This window comes from Taudactylus pleione, unplaced genomic scaffold, assembly GCF_031769625.1.
Source record: "Taudactylus pleione unplaced genomic scaffold, aTauple2 ptg000240l, whole genome shotgun sequence".
Lineage (NCBI taxonomy): Eukaryota > Metazoa > Chordata > Amphibia > Anura > Myobatrachidae > Taudactylus > Taudactylus pleione.
Genome location: NW_028284642.1, coordinates 786851 through 804621, shown reverse-complemented (window position 1 = coordinate 804621; position 17771 = coordinate 786851). Strand labels below are relative to the sequence as shown.

The 17771-nt window shown below is 48.7% G+C and overlaps 1 protein-coding gene across 2 annotated transcripts in view; it reads left to right on the top strand.

Moving 5' to 3' along the window:
* SNAPC4 (small nuclear RNA activating complex polypeptide 4) overlaps nt 1–17771 on the top strand; it is a 204252-nt gene that overhangs the window by 20191 nt on the left and 166290 nt on the right. For both annotated transcript variants that reach the window (XM_088479544.1, XM_088479543.1), the window contains exons 2-6: nt 60–197; nt 3234–3268; nt 6236–6367; nt 6484–6609; nt 7228–7306. In XM_088479544.1, the coding sequence (XP_088335670.1) occupies nt 65–197; nt 3234–3268; nt 6236–6367; nt 6484–6609; nt 7228–7306 (505 nt within the window). In that variant the 5' untranslated portion in view covers nt 60–64. The remainder of the gene's footprint in view (nt 1–59; nt 198–3233; nt 3269–6235; nt 6368–6483; nt 6610–7227; nt 7307–17771) is intronic.

Below are 17771 nucleotides of genomic sequence, written 5' to 3'. Positions count from 1 at the left end.
GTGCACCCGCTGAGTGACCCGGAGTGTGTGTAAGGCTTTATTCCTCTTACTGTGCACAGAGACCATGTCTACCATAGATATAGAGGCAGAACGGGAGAAAATCCAGAGGGAGATTGAGGCACTTGAGAGAAGTTTGGATCCAAATGCAGCACCGTCCGAGGTGGTTGTGTCCATCGCCAGTGACGATTCTGATGATGGTAAGTGGGGTGTAATTGTGTATTCTAAGCTGTGTGTTACTGCCATGTGCATAAGTCCGTATGGGACTTTATAAAGCGTTGTATGTCATTGCCCCTGATTAGTATGTAACGTACCACATTACCACCAAATCATGTTATACAGCTGATTCATAGATTGTATTTCTGTCATCTGTATGTTGTCATTTGCAGCTCAGATCCCCAGAGTCATTATATTTATAATTCCCATTAATATGTCACCTCCTGACACGCTGGAGAATGGTAGGATGAGGGAAAATGTCAGACGTAAGACCTGCTCCCCCTCCTCACCAACCTGAATCTTTACAGAAACTTCTTTCAGGGGTGTCATACTCAGCCTTACTGGGGATGGGGGGTTAGGACCTGAAAAGATAAACAAAAATGATTTTTAGTGTACACTGTGTGCAAAACAAGCGTACCCCCTACTCTGCGTACCCCTCTGCTCTGCGTACCCTCTGCTCTGCGTACCCCCTGCTCTGCGTACCCCCTGCTCTGCGTACCCCCTGCTCTGCGTACCCCCTGCTCTGCGTACCCTCTGCTCTGCGTACCCTCTGCTCCGCGTACCCCTCTGCTCCGCGTACCCCCCTGCTCTGCGTACCCCTCTGCTCTGCGTACCCCTCTGCTCTGCGTACCCCTCTGCTCTGCGTACCCTCTGCTCTGCGTACCCTCTGCTCTGCGTACCCCCTGCTCTGCGTACCCCCCTGCTCTGCGTACCCCCCTGCTCTGCGTATCCCCTGCTCTGCGTACCCCTCTGCTCCGCGTACCCCTCTGCTCCGCGTACCCCTCTGCTCCGCGTACCCCTCTGCTCCGCGTACCCCTCTGCTCCGCGTACCCCCCTGCTCCGCGTACCCCTCTGCTCTGCGTACCCTCTGCTCTGCGTACCCTCTGCTCCGCGTACCCCTCTGCTCCGCGTACCCCCCTGCTCTGCGTACCCCTCTGCTCTGCGTACCCCTCTGCTCTGCGTACCCCTCTGCTCTGCGTACCCCTCGCTCTGCGTACCCTCTGCTCTGCGTACCCTCTGCTCTGCGTACCCCCTGCTCTGCGTACCCCCCTGCTCTGCGTACCCCCCTGCTCTGCGTACCCCCCTGCTCTGCGTATCCCCTGCTCTGCGTACCCCTCTGCTCCGCATACCCCTCTGCTCCGCGTACCCCCCTGCTCCGCGTACCCCCCTGCTCCGCGTACCCCTCTGCTCCGCGTACCCCTCTGCTCCGCGTACCCCTCTGCTCTGCGTACCTCTGCGTACCCTCTGCTCTGCGTACCCCTCTGCTCTGCGTACCCCTCTGCTCTGCGTACCCCTCTGCTCTGCGTACCCCTCTCCTCTGCGTACTCTCTGCTCGGGATGAACATGTCATGCGTTTACTCTGGATTTGGTAGTCACACAATCCATATAAATGGTATTAGCGTGTTATTCACTAAGGCCCGAATTCAATTAGTTTAGCACCCGCGATACTTATTCACATGCCGGACTTTTTGCCTACATCGCGTATTTTAGTTGCGGAAACTTATCACGCGCGTCCCCGCCATTCGCCGTATTCAATTCCAAAAGACGCAAAAACACAACCCAGCAAATGCAAAACAGGCAAAAAGTGCTGTAAGAATTGGGGAAATCAGCCTGACACCGCCTAAAAGATGCACTAACATTGGGGATCAATGTACAATTAGCATTAATACAGCTATGTGGGGTACTTAAGGTATGTCAGTATCTTCTAATTATCGTCTTTGCACATGTGGTGAAGAATAGCATTAAGCGTTTTTTGGGGGTGAAAATAAGTAGTCCTGTCACATTTGGGGTACTTGAAGATGGGTGCTAGCATATCTAAAAGTCGCTAAAGTGAAATTATAAGGACCGTATAAAACGCACCTTCAGCAAACACCTGCAATCAAAAAACCACCTGACCCATACTTACAGGCCCCCCAAAAGTCTATTTCGCTACTTTTGAAGTTTGTACCCCGACTTTGCACTTTTTCGCCCCCTTTTTCAAAGTGCTTTTTTGGGGTGTTCCTCACTTTTTTTTAGGTGTTTTTTACAGTTAGCCAAGGATGCTGAGTGGTTTCCCCACCTTTGCACCCCTAAATAGCGATTTTGCACTTTTTTTCACCACCTTTTCATTGCATTGCGTTTTCGCCTATTACATTGCATTGCGTTTTCGCGTACGTGAAAAGGCTTTGCAATTGCATACGGAGAAGTTTCCGCCTGGCGAAAAGTCGCAATCGGTGATACTTTTTCGCGGATTCTGACTTTACGCGCCTATTTGAATACGGGCCTGTATGTGATATCCTTCCATACGTAATTCTTATTAGGGTGATACAATAGTCATAGTAACGATCCTTTGTAGCAATTGTTCAAATTGTTTATGGAACTTAAGGAACTTATAACGGGTGGCATAGTGGTTAGTATTACTGCCTCCCAGCACTAAGGTCATGAGTTAAATTTCTGGTCCTGGCCTGCGTGTGTGGAGTTTGTATGTTCCCCCGGCGTAGCTTTCCTGCGGGTGCTCCAGTTCTACCACATAATTGGATTCTGACATGAACAATGGTCCTGATTCAGCTGATGGCGGAAGCTGCTTTACAATCCCGACCTTGCAGATATGGTAATGCCTTCTGCACGCATCACTTATCCCAGCTGCATTGCCCCCCCAACCGCAGCACGCCATCTGCAAACAGCTGCCGCTCTGCATGCGAACACGCAGGTCCCGTACTGCTGTCACTGTAAGGGCCGAGATGCTGTGCTGCTCCCTGGCTCCCCCCATAGCGCATGTGCATGGAATCTATTCTCCTGCTGCTGTGCTATGCAGAGCAGCGTTGTGTGCTCCCCCTCCATGGCCAGACATCGGACGGGCATCGGAAAGCTGCATATGATGGCTGGCAACCATCAAATTTCTAGTACTTCCATCGAATGGGAAACATCGATGGTTGCTAACCATTGGCTTCCGTTGTCCATCCCTGCTTACTATGTCTTGCTCTAAATTTACAATATATATACCTGTGAGACTAATAAACACTCTATTCATATTTTTGCAGATGATCTTGACATGGGATATGGAGAATGGCAAACAGTGAGTTGGTCATTTTTTGTTTGACTTTGAGTCTAGTAACAGATTTTTCTATCTTATTATGAATATATTGCGTAACATATTGTCACAAACACATCAATCATCTCCTAATATACTCTGTGCTGCTGGGGACCCTGCTCCTTTCACTGTATAACTCAGCCTTTGGCTTCCTGCTGCCTCCTTTCCCCTCCTCACATCATGTCACTGCCCCTGTCACATGCATCCCTGTCCTCACTAACACATCACTCATCTCCTGATATACTCTGTGCTGCTGGGCACCCGCTCCTCCCACTATATATCTCTCAGTCTGTGGCTTCCTGCTGTCTTACACTGTACGGATATGAGAAGGCAGCAGTGGGCGTCCCTATGCTGGGCTGTGCTTACACTGTACGGATATGAGAAGGCAGCAGTGGGCGTCCCTATGCTGGGCTGTGATTACACTGTACGGATATGAGGAGGCAGCAGTGGGCGTCCCTATGCTGGGCTGTGCTTACACTGTACAGATATGAGAAGGCAGCAGTGGACGTCCCTATGCTGGGCTGTGCTTACACTGTACGGATATGAGGAGGCAGCAGTGGGTGTCCCTATGCTGGGCTGTGATTACACTGTATGTATATGAGAAGGCAGCAGTGGGCGTCCCTATGCTGGGCTGTGCTTACACTGTATGGATATGAGAAGGCAGCAGTGGGCGTCCCTATGCTGGGCTGTGATTACACTGTACGGATATGAGAAGGCAGCAGTCGGCGTCCCTATGCTGGGCTGTGCTTACACTGTACGGATATGAGGAGGCAGCAGTGGGCGTCCCTATGCTGGGCTGTGATTACACTGTACGGATATGAGAAGGCAGCAGTGGGCGTCCCTATGCTGGGCTGTGCTTACACTGTATGGATATGAGAAGGCAGCAGTGGGCGTCCCTATGCTGGGCTGTGATTACACTGTACGGATATGAGGAGGCAGCAGTGGGCGTCCCTATGCTGGGCTGTGATTACACTGTACGGATATGAGGAGGCAGCAGTGGGCGTCCCTATGCTGGGCTGTGCTTACACTGTATGGATATGAGAAGGCAGCAGTGGGCGTCCCTATGCTGGGCTGTGATTACACTGTACGGATATGAGGAGGCAGCAGTGGGAGTCCCTATGCTGGGCTGTGATTACACTGTACAGATATGAGAAGGCAGCAGTGGTGTCCCTATGCTGGGCTGTGATTACACTGTATGTATATGAGGAGGCAGCAGTGGGCGTCCCTATGCTGGGCTGTGCTTACACTGTATGGATATGAGGAGGCAGCAGTGGGAGTCCCTATGCTGGGCTGTGCTTACACTGTACGGATATGAGAAGGCAGCAGTGGGTGTCCCTATGCTGGGCTGTGATTACACTGTACAGATATGAGGAGGCAGCAGTGGGCGTCCCTATGCTGGGCTGTGCTTACACTGTACAGATATGAGAAGGCAGCAGTGGGTGTCCCTATGCTGGGCTGTGATTACACTGTACGGATATGAGGAGGCAGCAGTGGGCGTCCCTATGTTGAGCTGTGATTACACTGTACGGATATGAGGAGGCAGCAGTGGGCGTCCCTATGCTGGGCTGTGCTTACACTGTACAGATATGAGGAGGCAGCAGTAGGTGTCCCTATGCTGAGCTGTGATTACACTGTACGGATATGAGGAGGCAGCAGTGGGCGTCCCTATGCTGGGCTGTGCTTACACTGTACAGATATGAGGAGGCAGCAGTGGGTGTCCCTATGCTGAGCTGTGATTACACTGTACGGATATGAGGAGGCAGCAGTGGGCGTCCCTATGCTGGGCTGTGCTTACACTGTACAGATATGAGGAGGCAGCAGTGGGCGTCCCTATGCTGGGCTGTGATTACACTGTATGTATATGAGAAGGCAGCAGTGGGCGTCCCTATGCTGGGATGTGATTACACTGTACGGATATGAGGAGGCAGCAGGGGGCGTCCCTATGCTGGGCTGTGCTTACACTGTACGGATATGAGGAGGCAGCAGTGGGCGTCCCTATGCTGGGCTGTGCTTACACTGTATGGATATGAGAAGGCAGCAGTGGGCGTCCCTATGCTGGGCTGTGATTACACTGTACGGATATGAGAAGGCAGCAGTGGGCGTCCCTATGCTGGGCTGTGATTACACTGTACAGATATGAGGAGGCAGCAGTGGGCGTCCCTATGCTGGGCTGTGATTACACTGTACGGATATGAGGAGGCAGCAGTCGGCGTCCCTATGCTGGGCTGTGCTTACACTGTACGGATATGAGGAGGCAGCAGTGGGCGTCCCTATGCTGGGCTGTGATTACACTGTACGGATATGAGAAGGCAGCAGTGGGCGTCCCTATGCTGGGCTGTGCTTACACTGTATGGATATGAGAAGGCAGCAGTGGGCGTCCCTATGCTGGGCTGTGATTACACTGTACGGATATGAGGAGGCAGCAGTGGGTGTCCCTATGCTGGGCTGTGATTACACTGTACAGATATGAGAAGGCAGCAGTGGGTGTCCCTATGCTTGGCTGTGATTACACTGTACAGATATGAGGAGGCAGCAGTGGGCGTCCCTATGCTGGGCTGTGCTTACACTGTACAGATATGAGAAGGCAGCAGTGGGTGTCCCTATGCTGGGCTGTGATTACACTGTACGGATATGAGGAGGCAGCAGTAGGTTTCCCTATCTTGGGCTAGGCTTTGGAAGGCATTAGCATATTTTAGCAGCTGCGATCCGTGAGAGCGTGCAGTTGTGATTGCATTAGCGCACGTCTCGGAATCCGACCATAGTGTTGAATTTAATCATGGGATCATATTACTGAGGTAGGTAGGCCTAGTTGCATCTGTATTGCAGCAAAGGCATCCGCTGAATGGCACGTAGCAGACCACCACCATTCCAAAGAGCCCCAGATCCCCTGGAGAGAGGGGAAACATTAGAGAAGTAAGGGGGGAGCTGCTGATGTATTTCTTTTCTTGTCAGGATGATGTCGCTTTGGAAGATGGTGATGACTCGGTGGAGATTTGCTTACAGATGAACCTGGTCTACCAAGCAGTGATAGAAGAGAAGCTTCAGGAACTGGAAATCCTCATCGTTCAGAACAAGGGCCAGCAGGTATGGAGAAAACCATTTGCTTTCCTAAGCTCCCGAGCACTGTAAGCTCATGCAGATGACATGTTACATGTATGTAAGTGGTGTGCTCCCTGCATAAACATCTCTCATCATTTCAGGAACAGCTGCTGTGGGAACTTGCTGGGCGAAAAACTGAAAGGGCTGGAATGGCAAAAGCCTATCCATCCAGCCTGGCCGTCGGCCACTTCTCGAAACCATTTTTTAAGGATAAGTTCAGCGGAGTGGTGGGTGTAGTTCTCAATTCTATTCTTATTTGTAGGTTATTCTGCATTAATAAGATAAAACAAAGTCTCCTTGCATTTTGTTGACTTGAGTGTGTACAGAAATAATTATTTTTATTTAATAATTCATTAATTCCTTTATTACTCTAATTTGTGCTGTTTTTGAGGACACGTGGCTGCACCTTTTTGAGTTTTTGAATTGTTCATATGTTTTCTATGTGACACAATACACTCCCAGCACTCAGTCTATTCCTAAACATGTACATTGGGAGTTGTAATAAATACTGGATGGTAAAGAATAGATGAACAGGAAAGTGCCACAAAATATCACCTAGTTTCCTTGTTTTTGCTTTTTTTGTCTTGAAATTGCCTGAAAAGTAAGTACACGCTATTAATACTTCGCCCCAAGGTACGAACACTAATAATGCCCCACCAGATCATTGTGGGGCGGGTGAGCCCTTAATATCATTTCAGCTCTTTGTAGGTTTTGGGAACTGTCTGATAAACCAGTTTTGTAGAACCACTAATCTGGACTGTTAAAGTGTCTGGTAAAAGTGATGCAACAATATAGAATTCTGTCACATTGCTGTTCCCTTTATCTCTGGTCCTGATGCTTTGCAGGGGCCCCCGGCCAATCAGGAGATGATCGAAAGATCCGCTCATATTGTGAAAACCTTTAAAGAATTTACCTCTAAGAAATGTGAGTAATTGTCTTCTATTCCCTGATGAATAGCGTCTGTCACTTCCCAGCTCTTCTCTACATGAGGAATAATGACAATTTTTTGGACAACGGTAATTATAAGAAGTCAGCGTGCATGACCATACAATCTAACGCTGCAGAATCCCTCATTTGTAAGCTTATGTCCATGTGCTATAAAAGAAATCAATATAGTCATGTAGTACATAGGATAAACTGGGTTCTTGGCTTGTTGGTGAAAATATTCCAATAAGTTAGGAAGAGGAGGGGGGTGGTTGGCGACTTTCTGTCACAGGCGAAGAGGAGAATCCAGGGGTACCGGGTTCCAAACAAGTTTTTTTCTTTTAGATATTTCAAAACTCCGTGTCGCTTAATGAGAGCGCATAGATTGATAGTGCGTGCCCGGCTGGTAAGATACAACGCACGCTGTACTTTTTCTGACACTTTCTGGGCAGTTTAGTTAGCGGGCACAGAACTCTCACCGTTTCAGCGGTACATTGCGGTCACCCCATAGAGGTGTGCAGGATAATCTGTGGTGTTGCTGTAATTCTTGGCTTTGTATGCGCTCACCATTGAATATGGGCCTGGTAGTGTAAGTGGGAGAATGGTATACATGTCCAGCCCATGGTTTCAGAGGATTATTGCCAGAGATTTTGAAAAACAAAAACTTGAGAATTTTTTTTTTTTTTTAGTATGTAGCACTAGTCTTAATGAATGTTGGTTTTGGCTCTTTTATGTACCGTATATTCATGCTTTTCATGGATCAGTGTATTTTATTCCATCGTATATAGGTACTATTTGCATTCATACATGTGTGAGTTAGGACACTATATTGACGTTAGAAGTTGGTGTATGCATCCAACTCGTGTTCATAGGGAACATATTGTACGTTTTTACTTCAGGGTCCATAGGGGTCCACAGGGTTACCTTGGGGTATAGGGGATGCAGAGTCATCCGGGCACCTTACGCAGTAAATTTTTCTCCCAGGATGCACTTGGGTCTCCCTCCATACCCCGCCCCTGGGCCAGGGGCACCTCAGTTTCGTTGGGTGCCCGGCCGGAGTCGGTTCACTACTACGCCGGGGGGGCTGGTGACAGCCCTTGAAAAGTTTGTTTTTAAACTACTTTAATTTCTTGTGTGGACTGTCCGGGGGACATCTGCGCTGCCTCCCCGTCACCCCGCCGGCGTTGAGACACTGGTACGGATCCGGGAGGCGGATACGGCGGGCCTCTGGAGTCTTGTCTAGCAGGGACCCTGGAGGATCCCTGGACTGCGGCCGGGCGCTATGGGGATTCAGGTAAGCGGCGTGTCACCGGGGTGGTGATGTGCCGAGGCTGTCTTTTTTTTTCCCTCAGGGCTTTGGACTCCCTGGGGATGACAGCATGTGGAGCCAGGCACTCAGTCCTGCGCTTCCACTAGGCCACCAGGGACAGCGGGCTGCAGCGTTATGGATATGCTCCAGCGTCCAGGGGGTCCCTGTTCAACAGCCGGCTCCTCCCCGTTGCACAACGCGCCTTTCCATCGCGGTCTGGCTGGGCTGTGGCAACTCTCCTTCTCCGGATCCGCCCCCTCATAGGTCTCCGGGGGCCATTTTCTCCTGGCTGAGTCACACAGGCGGTGCGGAGCCCGGGTTCCCCTACATACCTCTCCTCCTGGAAGTGGTCAGTGTATGTAGCACTATATCCTACCAGACGCTAAGTCTGTGTAGTTGATTGGTAGTGCCATTAAGTGTAGGTGTTATTTATATCTGCATTGTATGTGATTTTATGCTAGCGCTGTCTGTCTGAGTCTCACTTTCTAAATCTGTCAGCCATTTTACTTTCCCTGTGTCTGTTTCTCACTGAGCCCTAATACAGGTGTTGTCAGGGTGTAGCCTCACAGTCTTGTTATTCTGTGTGGTTGGTCACATACTGTATATTGGTATCCTCTTCATGTCTGGTAGTGAGAGTGATAGGCCAAATTTGGCTACCGTGCGGCTGTTATGTAAAAAGTGTACAACGGAATTAGGGGTGGGAGACATGGTACTTGAGGGATTATGTTTGAGGTGTTATGCTCTTCCAGGTCCCTATGCGGTCTCTGCCACTCCGCAGGAGCCCCCTTGGGCGTGCTATGCGCGTTGAATCTGGTGGGTAACCTACGAGATTCAGCTACCTATATTAACGAGGCTGCCTTGGATGTCAGCTTGTTGAATGCTAGGATTTTCACTGCGGCCATTGCGGCTCGCCGCTCTTTGTGGCTTCGCTCTTGGAGGGCAGATGCGGACTCCAAAAAGGGGCTCGAGTGTTTACCCTATAATGGTAAAGTCCTGTTTGGACCTGATTTTGACAAAATTGTGGATACATTGGCAGCAGTTAAGTCGGCTTGTCTGCCTTCTGCTCCAGCTCCCTCGGGGTCTTGGACTTCGTCCTTTCGTACCTATTTGGCTCCATGTAAGGTTAGAACTCAGTCCTTTCCTAGGCAGTCAACCACCAAGAAAACTACCAAGCCCAAGAAACAGGCTTGGAGTGCGAGACATCCGGCTGCAAGCTTTCGGCCTGACGGGGTGGGCCTCCACCTGGGGGATCCCAGGGTGGGAGGCCAACTTCTTCAGCTCGCCTAATACCGGTGTCAGACTACCACAGACACCTGGGTGAGAGAAGTGGTCTCTCAGGAGTACGCCCTCTCCTTCCACAGAGGTCCTCCCCATAAGTTCTTCTGCACAGGCCTCCTGTCCAACAAGGACAAGGCTTTGGCTATTCAGGAGGTAGTACAGTCCTTGCTTCAGGCAGGGGTTATTGTACCAGTCCTGTTATCCCAGAGGGGAACAGGTTATTAGTCCAGTCTTTTTCTGGTTCAAAAACCGAACGGATCCCACCGACCTATCCTCAATCTCAAGTCCCTGAACAAATTCTTCAGGGTACCTCGGTTCAGGATGGAGACCCTACGCTCGATCATACTGGCTATGGAACCTGGGAATTTTATGGTGTCACTGGATATTCAGGATGCATACCTGCATATCCCTATTGCTTCAGCTCACCAGCGTTTTCTCAGGTTTGCTGTGTCACAACATTTCCAGTTTCGGGCTCTGCCATTTGGCCTCTCTACTGCACCTCGGGTGTTTTACAAAAATTGTGTCGATAATGACAGCCCATCTGTGGCTGCAGGGGGTCCGCCTGTTTCCATACCTGGACGACCTCTTACTATTAGCAGGGTCTCCAGAGGTACTTCACCACCACCTGCAGCTGACAATATCTGTGCTACAGATGCACGGGTGGTTGATAAATTGGAAGAAGTCCTCCCTGATCCCGTCTCCTCTGGATTCCCAATAGCAAAGGATTTTTCTGACAGCAGACAAGATCTCCACTTTGCAGACGCGGGTGCGCAGATGCCTCCACAGTCCCCGAGTGTCGATACACTCGGCAATACAGTTACTGGGATCCATGGTGTCGACGTTCGACGTGGTGGAATATGCCCAGTTTCATTCCCGGCCTCTGCAGAAATTGATCCTCTCCAGGTGATAAGGTCACAAACGATGGTGCTCTTTCTGGAGGTGCGTCTGTCTCTGACTTGGTGGCTGCAGTAGGTCCACCTCACCAGGGGGCACCCATTTTGGATTCTGGACTGGGTCCTTCTAATGACGGGCGCCAGTCTCTGGGGTTGGGGCGCAGTGACAGGTCCACACTCTTTTCAGGGACAGTGGACAGTGGCAATCAACATATTGGAACTTCGGGCAGTCTTCAGGGCCCTGCAACAAGCCCTTCTCATACTTCAGGGAAGACCCGTGCAAGTTCAGTCAGACAATGGCACGACCGTCAAGGAGGGCCTCGAAGTCCGGCGGCAATGTCGGAGGTGTCACGCATCCTGACATGGGCGGAAGGCCATCTGCCAGCCATATCAGCGGTGTTCATTTCTCAATTGGGAAGTGGACTTCCTCAGCCGTCACGACGTGCATCCCGGGGAATGGTCTCTTAACCAAGAAGTGTTTCAGCGCCTAGTAGACAGGTGGGGCCTTCCGGACAAAGTCACAAACTGCCTCTGTGCGGGTCCAGGACAAAGGACTCAAAGGCTCTCTTGGTAGACACCCTGTCAGTCAAGTGGACCTTCCAGATTGCGTATCTCTTCCCTCCAATCTCCCTTCTTACTCGAGTACTTCGGAAGTTCAAACAAGAAGGAGGCACTGTCCTCCTGGTGGCTCCAGCGTGGCCCATACGTCACTGGTACTCAGATCTTCAGAGTCTCTCCATCGACACTCCGTTGCTCATGCCTCAACGTCCGAACCTGTTGTCTCAAGTTCTTTGCCTTTACCCGGATCTGGGTCGTCTGTCTTTGATGGCGTGGCTCTTGAGACATCCCTCCTAAGGTCCAAGGGTTTTTCTTGCTCTGTGGTTAACCCCATGCTCAGAGCAAGAAAACCTGCCTCTGCCAGGATTTACAACAGGGTGTGACATACCTAGTTTGAATGGTGTCATCCCAGAGGTTACCACCCCCAGGTGTTTCGGATATCCAGGGTTTTGGCTTTCCTGCAGGTGGGTTTGGACCTTGGTCTCCACCTTGCTTCACTGAAGGTGCATATCTTAGCCCTTTAAGTGTGGTTCCAGCGAAGGATCACTCCTCTTCCTGATATCCGCACTTTCCTACAGGGGTACTTCGCATTCAGCCTCCCTTTGTCCCTCCTATGGCACCTTGGATTTTGGCTGTGGTTCTTAGGGCCCTCGATTTGAACCCCATGGCCTCGGTGGATTTCAAATGGCTTACTGCTAATACAGTTTTTCTTCTGGCTATTGCATCTACCAGAAGTGTCTGATTTGGGGGCTCTCATCGTTCCCCATTTCTGGTTTTTCACCAGGACAGGGCGGTGCTTCGGACTCGCCCTGGTTTCCTTCCTAAGGTGGTCTCTAGGTTCCACATTAATGAGGAAATTATTGTGCCGGCCTTTAATCCCCCTGTCCTCTCAGCAGGTGAGGCCTCTTTGGATGTGGTGCGTGACCTCATGGATTTATGTGGACCGTACCAGTTCCCTTCGGAAGTCAGACTCCTATTTTGTCCTTTATGGTTTCCACAAGAAGGGTTGGCCAGCCAATAAACAAACTTTGGCTAGATGGCTTCGCATGACTATCTCCGAGGCTTGCACTCATGAGGGCCTTCCAGTGCCGCCCTCTGTTACTGCTCATTCTACTTGGTCTGTGGGTCCTTCGTGGGCAGCTCGCCGTGGTGCCTCGGCTGTTCAGCTTTTTGAGGTGGCCACGTGGTCTTCTGTCCAGACCTTTCAGAGATATTATGCATTTGATACCTTTGCCTCTCAGGATGCTTCCTTCGGGCGGCAGATTCTCCTCTCTGAACAGGAGCGTCCCCATGCTTGAAGGTACTGCTTTGGGACATCCCCAAGGTCACCTTGTGGCCCCTATGGACTCTGAAGTAGAAAATGAGAGATATGGTAGGAACTTACCTCTGTTATCAATCTTTCTTTGACGTCCATAGGGACCACAGGGCACTTTCCCTGACGTGATTCTTGTATGTTCCAGACTTTCTTCTCTCTTTTATCCTCCTATGGCCTTTGGCTTGCTATGAAACCTGAGGTGCCTCTGGCCTTGGGGCGGGGTATAAAAGGAGACCTAAGTGCATCCTGGGAGAAAAATTTACTGCATAAGGTGCCTGGATGACTGCATCATGTATATACCTCAAGGTCACCCTGTGGACCCTATGGGCTTCGTAGAAAGAGAGATAACAAAAGTAACTTCTTACCATATCTCTCATTATTACATGACCATGTTCTTAAGAGTCAAAGCGCATTTGTGTAAGTAGCTGTAGTGCCATTAGTGACTCCTCTCCTAGATCCCTGTAACCTGATAGTGTTATGTGTGTATATGTGTGTAAGTAGCTGTAGTGCCATTAGCGGCTCCTCTCCTAGATCCCTGTAACCTGATAGTGTTATGTGTGTGTGTGTGTGTGTAAGTAGCTGTAGTGCCATTAGTGGTTCCTCTCCTAGATCCCTGTAACCTGATAGTGTTATGTGTGTATGTGTGTGTAAGTAGCTGTAGTGCCATTAGTGTCTCCTCTCCTAGATCCCTGTAACCTGATAGTGTTATGTGTGTATGTAGCTGTAGTGCCATTAGTGTCTCCTCTCCTAGATTCCTATAACCTGATAGTGTTATGTGTGTATATGTGTAAGTAGCTGTAGTGCCATTAGTGTCTCCTCTCCTAGATCCCTGTAACCTGATAGTGTTATGTGTGTGTATGAGTAAGTAGCTGTAGTGCCATTAGCGTCTCCTCTCCTAGATACCTGTAACCTGATAGTGTTGTGTGTGTGTGTGTGTGTGTGTGTAAGTAGCTGTAGTGCCATTAGTGTCTCCTCTCCTAGATTCCTGTAACCTGATAGTGTTATGTGTGTGTGTGTAAGTAGCTGTAGTGCCATTAGTGTCTCCTCTCCTAGATCCCTGTAACCTGATAGTGTTATGTGTGTGTGTGTGTAAGTAGCTGTAGTGCCATTAGTGTCTCCTCTCCTAGATCCCTGTAACCTGATAGTGTTATGTGTGTATGTGTAAGTAGCTGTAGTGCCATTAGCGGCTCCTCTCCTAGATCCCTGTAACCTGATAGTGTTATGTGTGTGTGTGTGTGTGTAAGTAGCTGTAGTGCCATTAGTGACTCCTCTCCTAGATCGCTGTAACCTGATAGTGTTATGTGTGTGTGTGTAAGTAGCTGTAGTGCCATTAGTGTCTCCTCTCCTAGATCCCTGTAACCTGATAGTGTTGTGTGTGTGTGTGTGTGTAAGTAGCTGTAGTGCCATTAGTGTCTCCTCTCCTAGATTCCTGTAACCTGATAGTGTTATGTGTGTGTGTGTGTAAGTAGCTGTAGTGCCATTAGTGTCTCCTCTCCTAGATCCCTGTAACCTGATAGTGTTATGTGTGTGTGTGTGTGTGTAAGTAGCTGTAGTGCCATTAGTGTCTCCTCTCCTAGATCCCTGTAACCTGATAGTGTTATGTGTGTGTATGTATGTAAGTAGCTGTAGTGCCATTAGTGTCTCCTCTCCTAGATCCCTGTAACCTGATAGTGTTATGTGTGTGTGTAAGTAGCTGTAGTGCCATTAGTGTCTCCTCTCCTAGATCCCTGTAACCTGATAGTGTTATGTGTGTGTGTGTGTAAGTAGCTGTAGTGCCATTAGTGTCTCCTCTCCTAGATCCCTGTAACCTGATAGTGTTATGTGTGTATGTGTAAGTAGCTGTAGTGCCATTAGCGGCTCCTCTCCTAGATCCCTGTAACCTGATAGTGTTATGTGTGTGTGTGTGTGTAAGTAGCTGTAGTGCCATTAGTGACTCCTCTCCTAGATCGCTGTAACCTGATAGTGTTATGTGTATGTGTGTAAGTAGCTGTAGTGCCATTAGTGTCTCCTCTCCTAGATCCCTGTAACCTGATAGTGTTGTGTGTGTGTGTGTGTGTAAGTAGCTGTAGTGCCATTAGTGTCTCCTCTCCTAGATTCCTGTAACCTGATAGTGTTATGTGTGTGTGTGTGTAAGTAGCTGTAGTGCCATTAGTGTCTCCTCTCCTAGATCCCTGTAACCTGATAGTGTTATGTGTGTGTGTGTGTAAGTAGCTGTAGTGCCATTAGTGTCTCCTCTCCTAGATCCCTGTAACCTGATAGTGTTATGTGTGTATGTGTAAGTAGCTGTAGTGCCATTAGCGGCTCCTCTCCTAGATCCCTGTAACCTGATAGTGTTATGTGTGTGTGTGTGTGTAAGTAGCTGTAGTGCCATTAGTGACTCCTCTCCTAGATCGCTGTAACCTGATAGTGTTATGTGTATGTGTGTAAGTAGCTGTAGTGCCATTAGTGTCTCCTCTCCTAGATCCCTGTAACCTGATAGTGTTATGTGTGTGTGTGTGTGTGTGTGTGTGTGTAAGTAGCTGTAGTGCCATTAGTGACTCCTCTCCTAGATCCCTGTAACCTGATAGTGTTATGTGTGTGTGTGTAAGTAGCTGTAGTGCCATTAGTGTCTCCTCTCCTAGATCCCTGTAACCTGATAGTGTTATGTGTGTGTGTATGTGTGTAAGTAGCTGTAGTGCCATTAGTGTCTCCTCTCCTAGATCCCTGTAACCTGATAGTGTTATGTGTGTGTAAGTAGCTGTAGTGCCATTAGTGACTCCTCTCCTAGATCCCTGTAACCTGATAGTGTTATGTGTGTATGTGTGTGTAAGTAGCTGTAGTGCCATTAGCGGCTCCTCTCCTAGATCCCTGTAACCTGATAGTGTTATGTGTGTAAGTAGCTGTAGTGCCATTAGTGACTCCTCTCCTAGATCCCTGTAACCTGATAGTGTTATGTGTGTATGTGTGTAAGTAGATGTAGTGCCATTAGTGTCTCCTCTCCTAGATCCCTGTAACCTGATAGTGTTATGTGTATGTGTGTGTAAGTAGCTGTAGTGCCATTAGTGTCTCCTCTCCTAGATCCCTGTAACCTGATAGTGTTATGTGTATGTGTTTGTAAGTAGCTGTAGTGCCATTCGTTTCTCCTCTCCTAGATCCCTGTAACCTGATAGTGTTATGTGTGTGTGTATGTGTGTAAGTAGCTGTAGTGCCAATCGTTTCTCCTCTCCTAGATCCCTGTAACCTGATAGTGTTATGTGTGTATGTGTGTAAGTAGCTGTAGTGCCATTAGTGTCTCCTCTCCTAGATCCCTGTAACCTGATAGTGTTATGTGTGTGTGTGTTGGTGTAAGTAGCTGTAGTGCCATTAGTGTCTCCTCTCCTAGATCCCTGTAACCTGATAGTGTTGTGTGTATGTATGTAAGTAGCTGTAGTGCCATTAGTGTCTCCTCTCCTAGATCCCTGTAACCTGATAGTGTTATGTGTGTGTGTGTGTGTGTGTGTAAGTAGCTGTAGTGCCATTAGTGACTCCTCTCCTAGATCCCTGTAACCTGATAGTGTTATGTGTGTGTGTGTAAGTAGCTGTAGTGCCATTAGTGTCTCCTCTCCTAGATCCCTGTATCCTGATAGTGTTATGTGTGTATGTGTGTAAGTAGCTGTAGTGCCATTAGTGTCTCCTCTCCTAGATCCCTGTAACCTGATAGTGTTATGTGTGTATGTGTGTAAGTAGCTGTAGTGCCATTAGTGTCTCCTCTCCTAGATCCCTGTAACCTGATAGTGTTGTGTGTATGTATGTAAGTAGCTGTAGTGCCATTAGTGTCTCCTCTCCTAGATCCCTTTAACCTGATAGTGTTATGTACGTGTGTAAGTAGCTGTAGTGCCATTAGTGTCTCCTCTCCTAGATCCCTGTAACCTGATAGTGTTATGTGTGTGTGTGTGTGTGTGTAAGTAGCTGTAGTGCCATTAGTGACTCCTCTCCTAGATCCCTGTAACCTGATAGTGTTATGTGTGTATGTGTAAGTAGCTGTATTGCCATTAGTGACTCCTCTCCTAGATCCCTGTAACCTGATAGTGTTATGTGTGTGTGTGTGTGAGTAGCTGTAGTGCCATTAGTGTCTCCTCTCCTAGATCCCTGTAACCTGATAGTGTTATGTGTGTGTGTAAGTAGCTGTAGTGCCATTAGTGTCTCCTCTCCTAGATCCCTGTAACCTGATAGTGTTATGTGTGTGTGTGTGTGTAAGTAGCTGTAGTGCCATTAGTGTCTCCTCTCCTAGATCCCTGTAACCTGATAGTGTTATGTGTATGTGTGTAAGTAGCTGTAGTGCCATTAGTGACTCCTCTCCTAGATCCCTGTAACCTGATAGTGTTTTGTGTGTGTGTGAGTAGCTGTAGTGCCATTAGTGTCTCCTCTCCTAGATCCCTGTAACCTGATAGTGTTATGTGTGTGTATGTGTAAGTAGCTGTAGTGCCATTAGTGACTCCTCTCCTAGATCCCTGTAACCTGATAGTGTTATGTGTGTGTAAGTAGCTGTAGTGCCATTAGTGTCTCCTCTCCTAGATCCCTGTAACCTGATAGTGTTATGTGTGTGTGTGTATGTAAGTAGCTGTAGTGCCATTAGTGTCTCCTCTCCTAGATCCCTGTAACCTGATAGTGTTATGTGTGTGTGTGTAAGTAGCTGTAGTGCCATTAGTGTCTCCTCTCCTAGATCCCTGTAACCTGATAGTGTTATGTGTGTGTGTGTGTGTAAGTAGCTGTAGTGACATTAGTGACTCCTCTCCTAGATCCCTGTAACCTGATAGTGTTATGTGTGTATGTGTGTGTAAGTAGCTGTAGTGCCATTAGTGTCTCCTCTCCTAGATCCCTGTAACCTGATAGTGTTATGTGTGTGTATGTGTAAGTAGCTGTAGTGCCATTAGTGTCTCCTCTCCTAGATCCCTGTAACCTGATAGTGTTATGTGTGTGTATGTGTAAGTAGCTGTAGTGCCATTAGTGTCTCCTCTCCTAGATCCCTGTAACCTGATAGTGTTATGTGTGTGTGTATGTAAGTAGCTGTAGTGCCATTAGTGTCTCCTCTCCTAGATCCCTGTAACCTGATAGTGTTATGTGTGTGTGTGTAAGTAGCTGTAGTGCCATTAG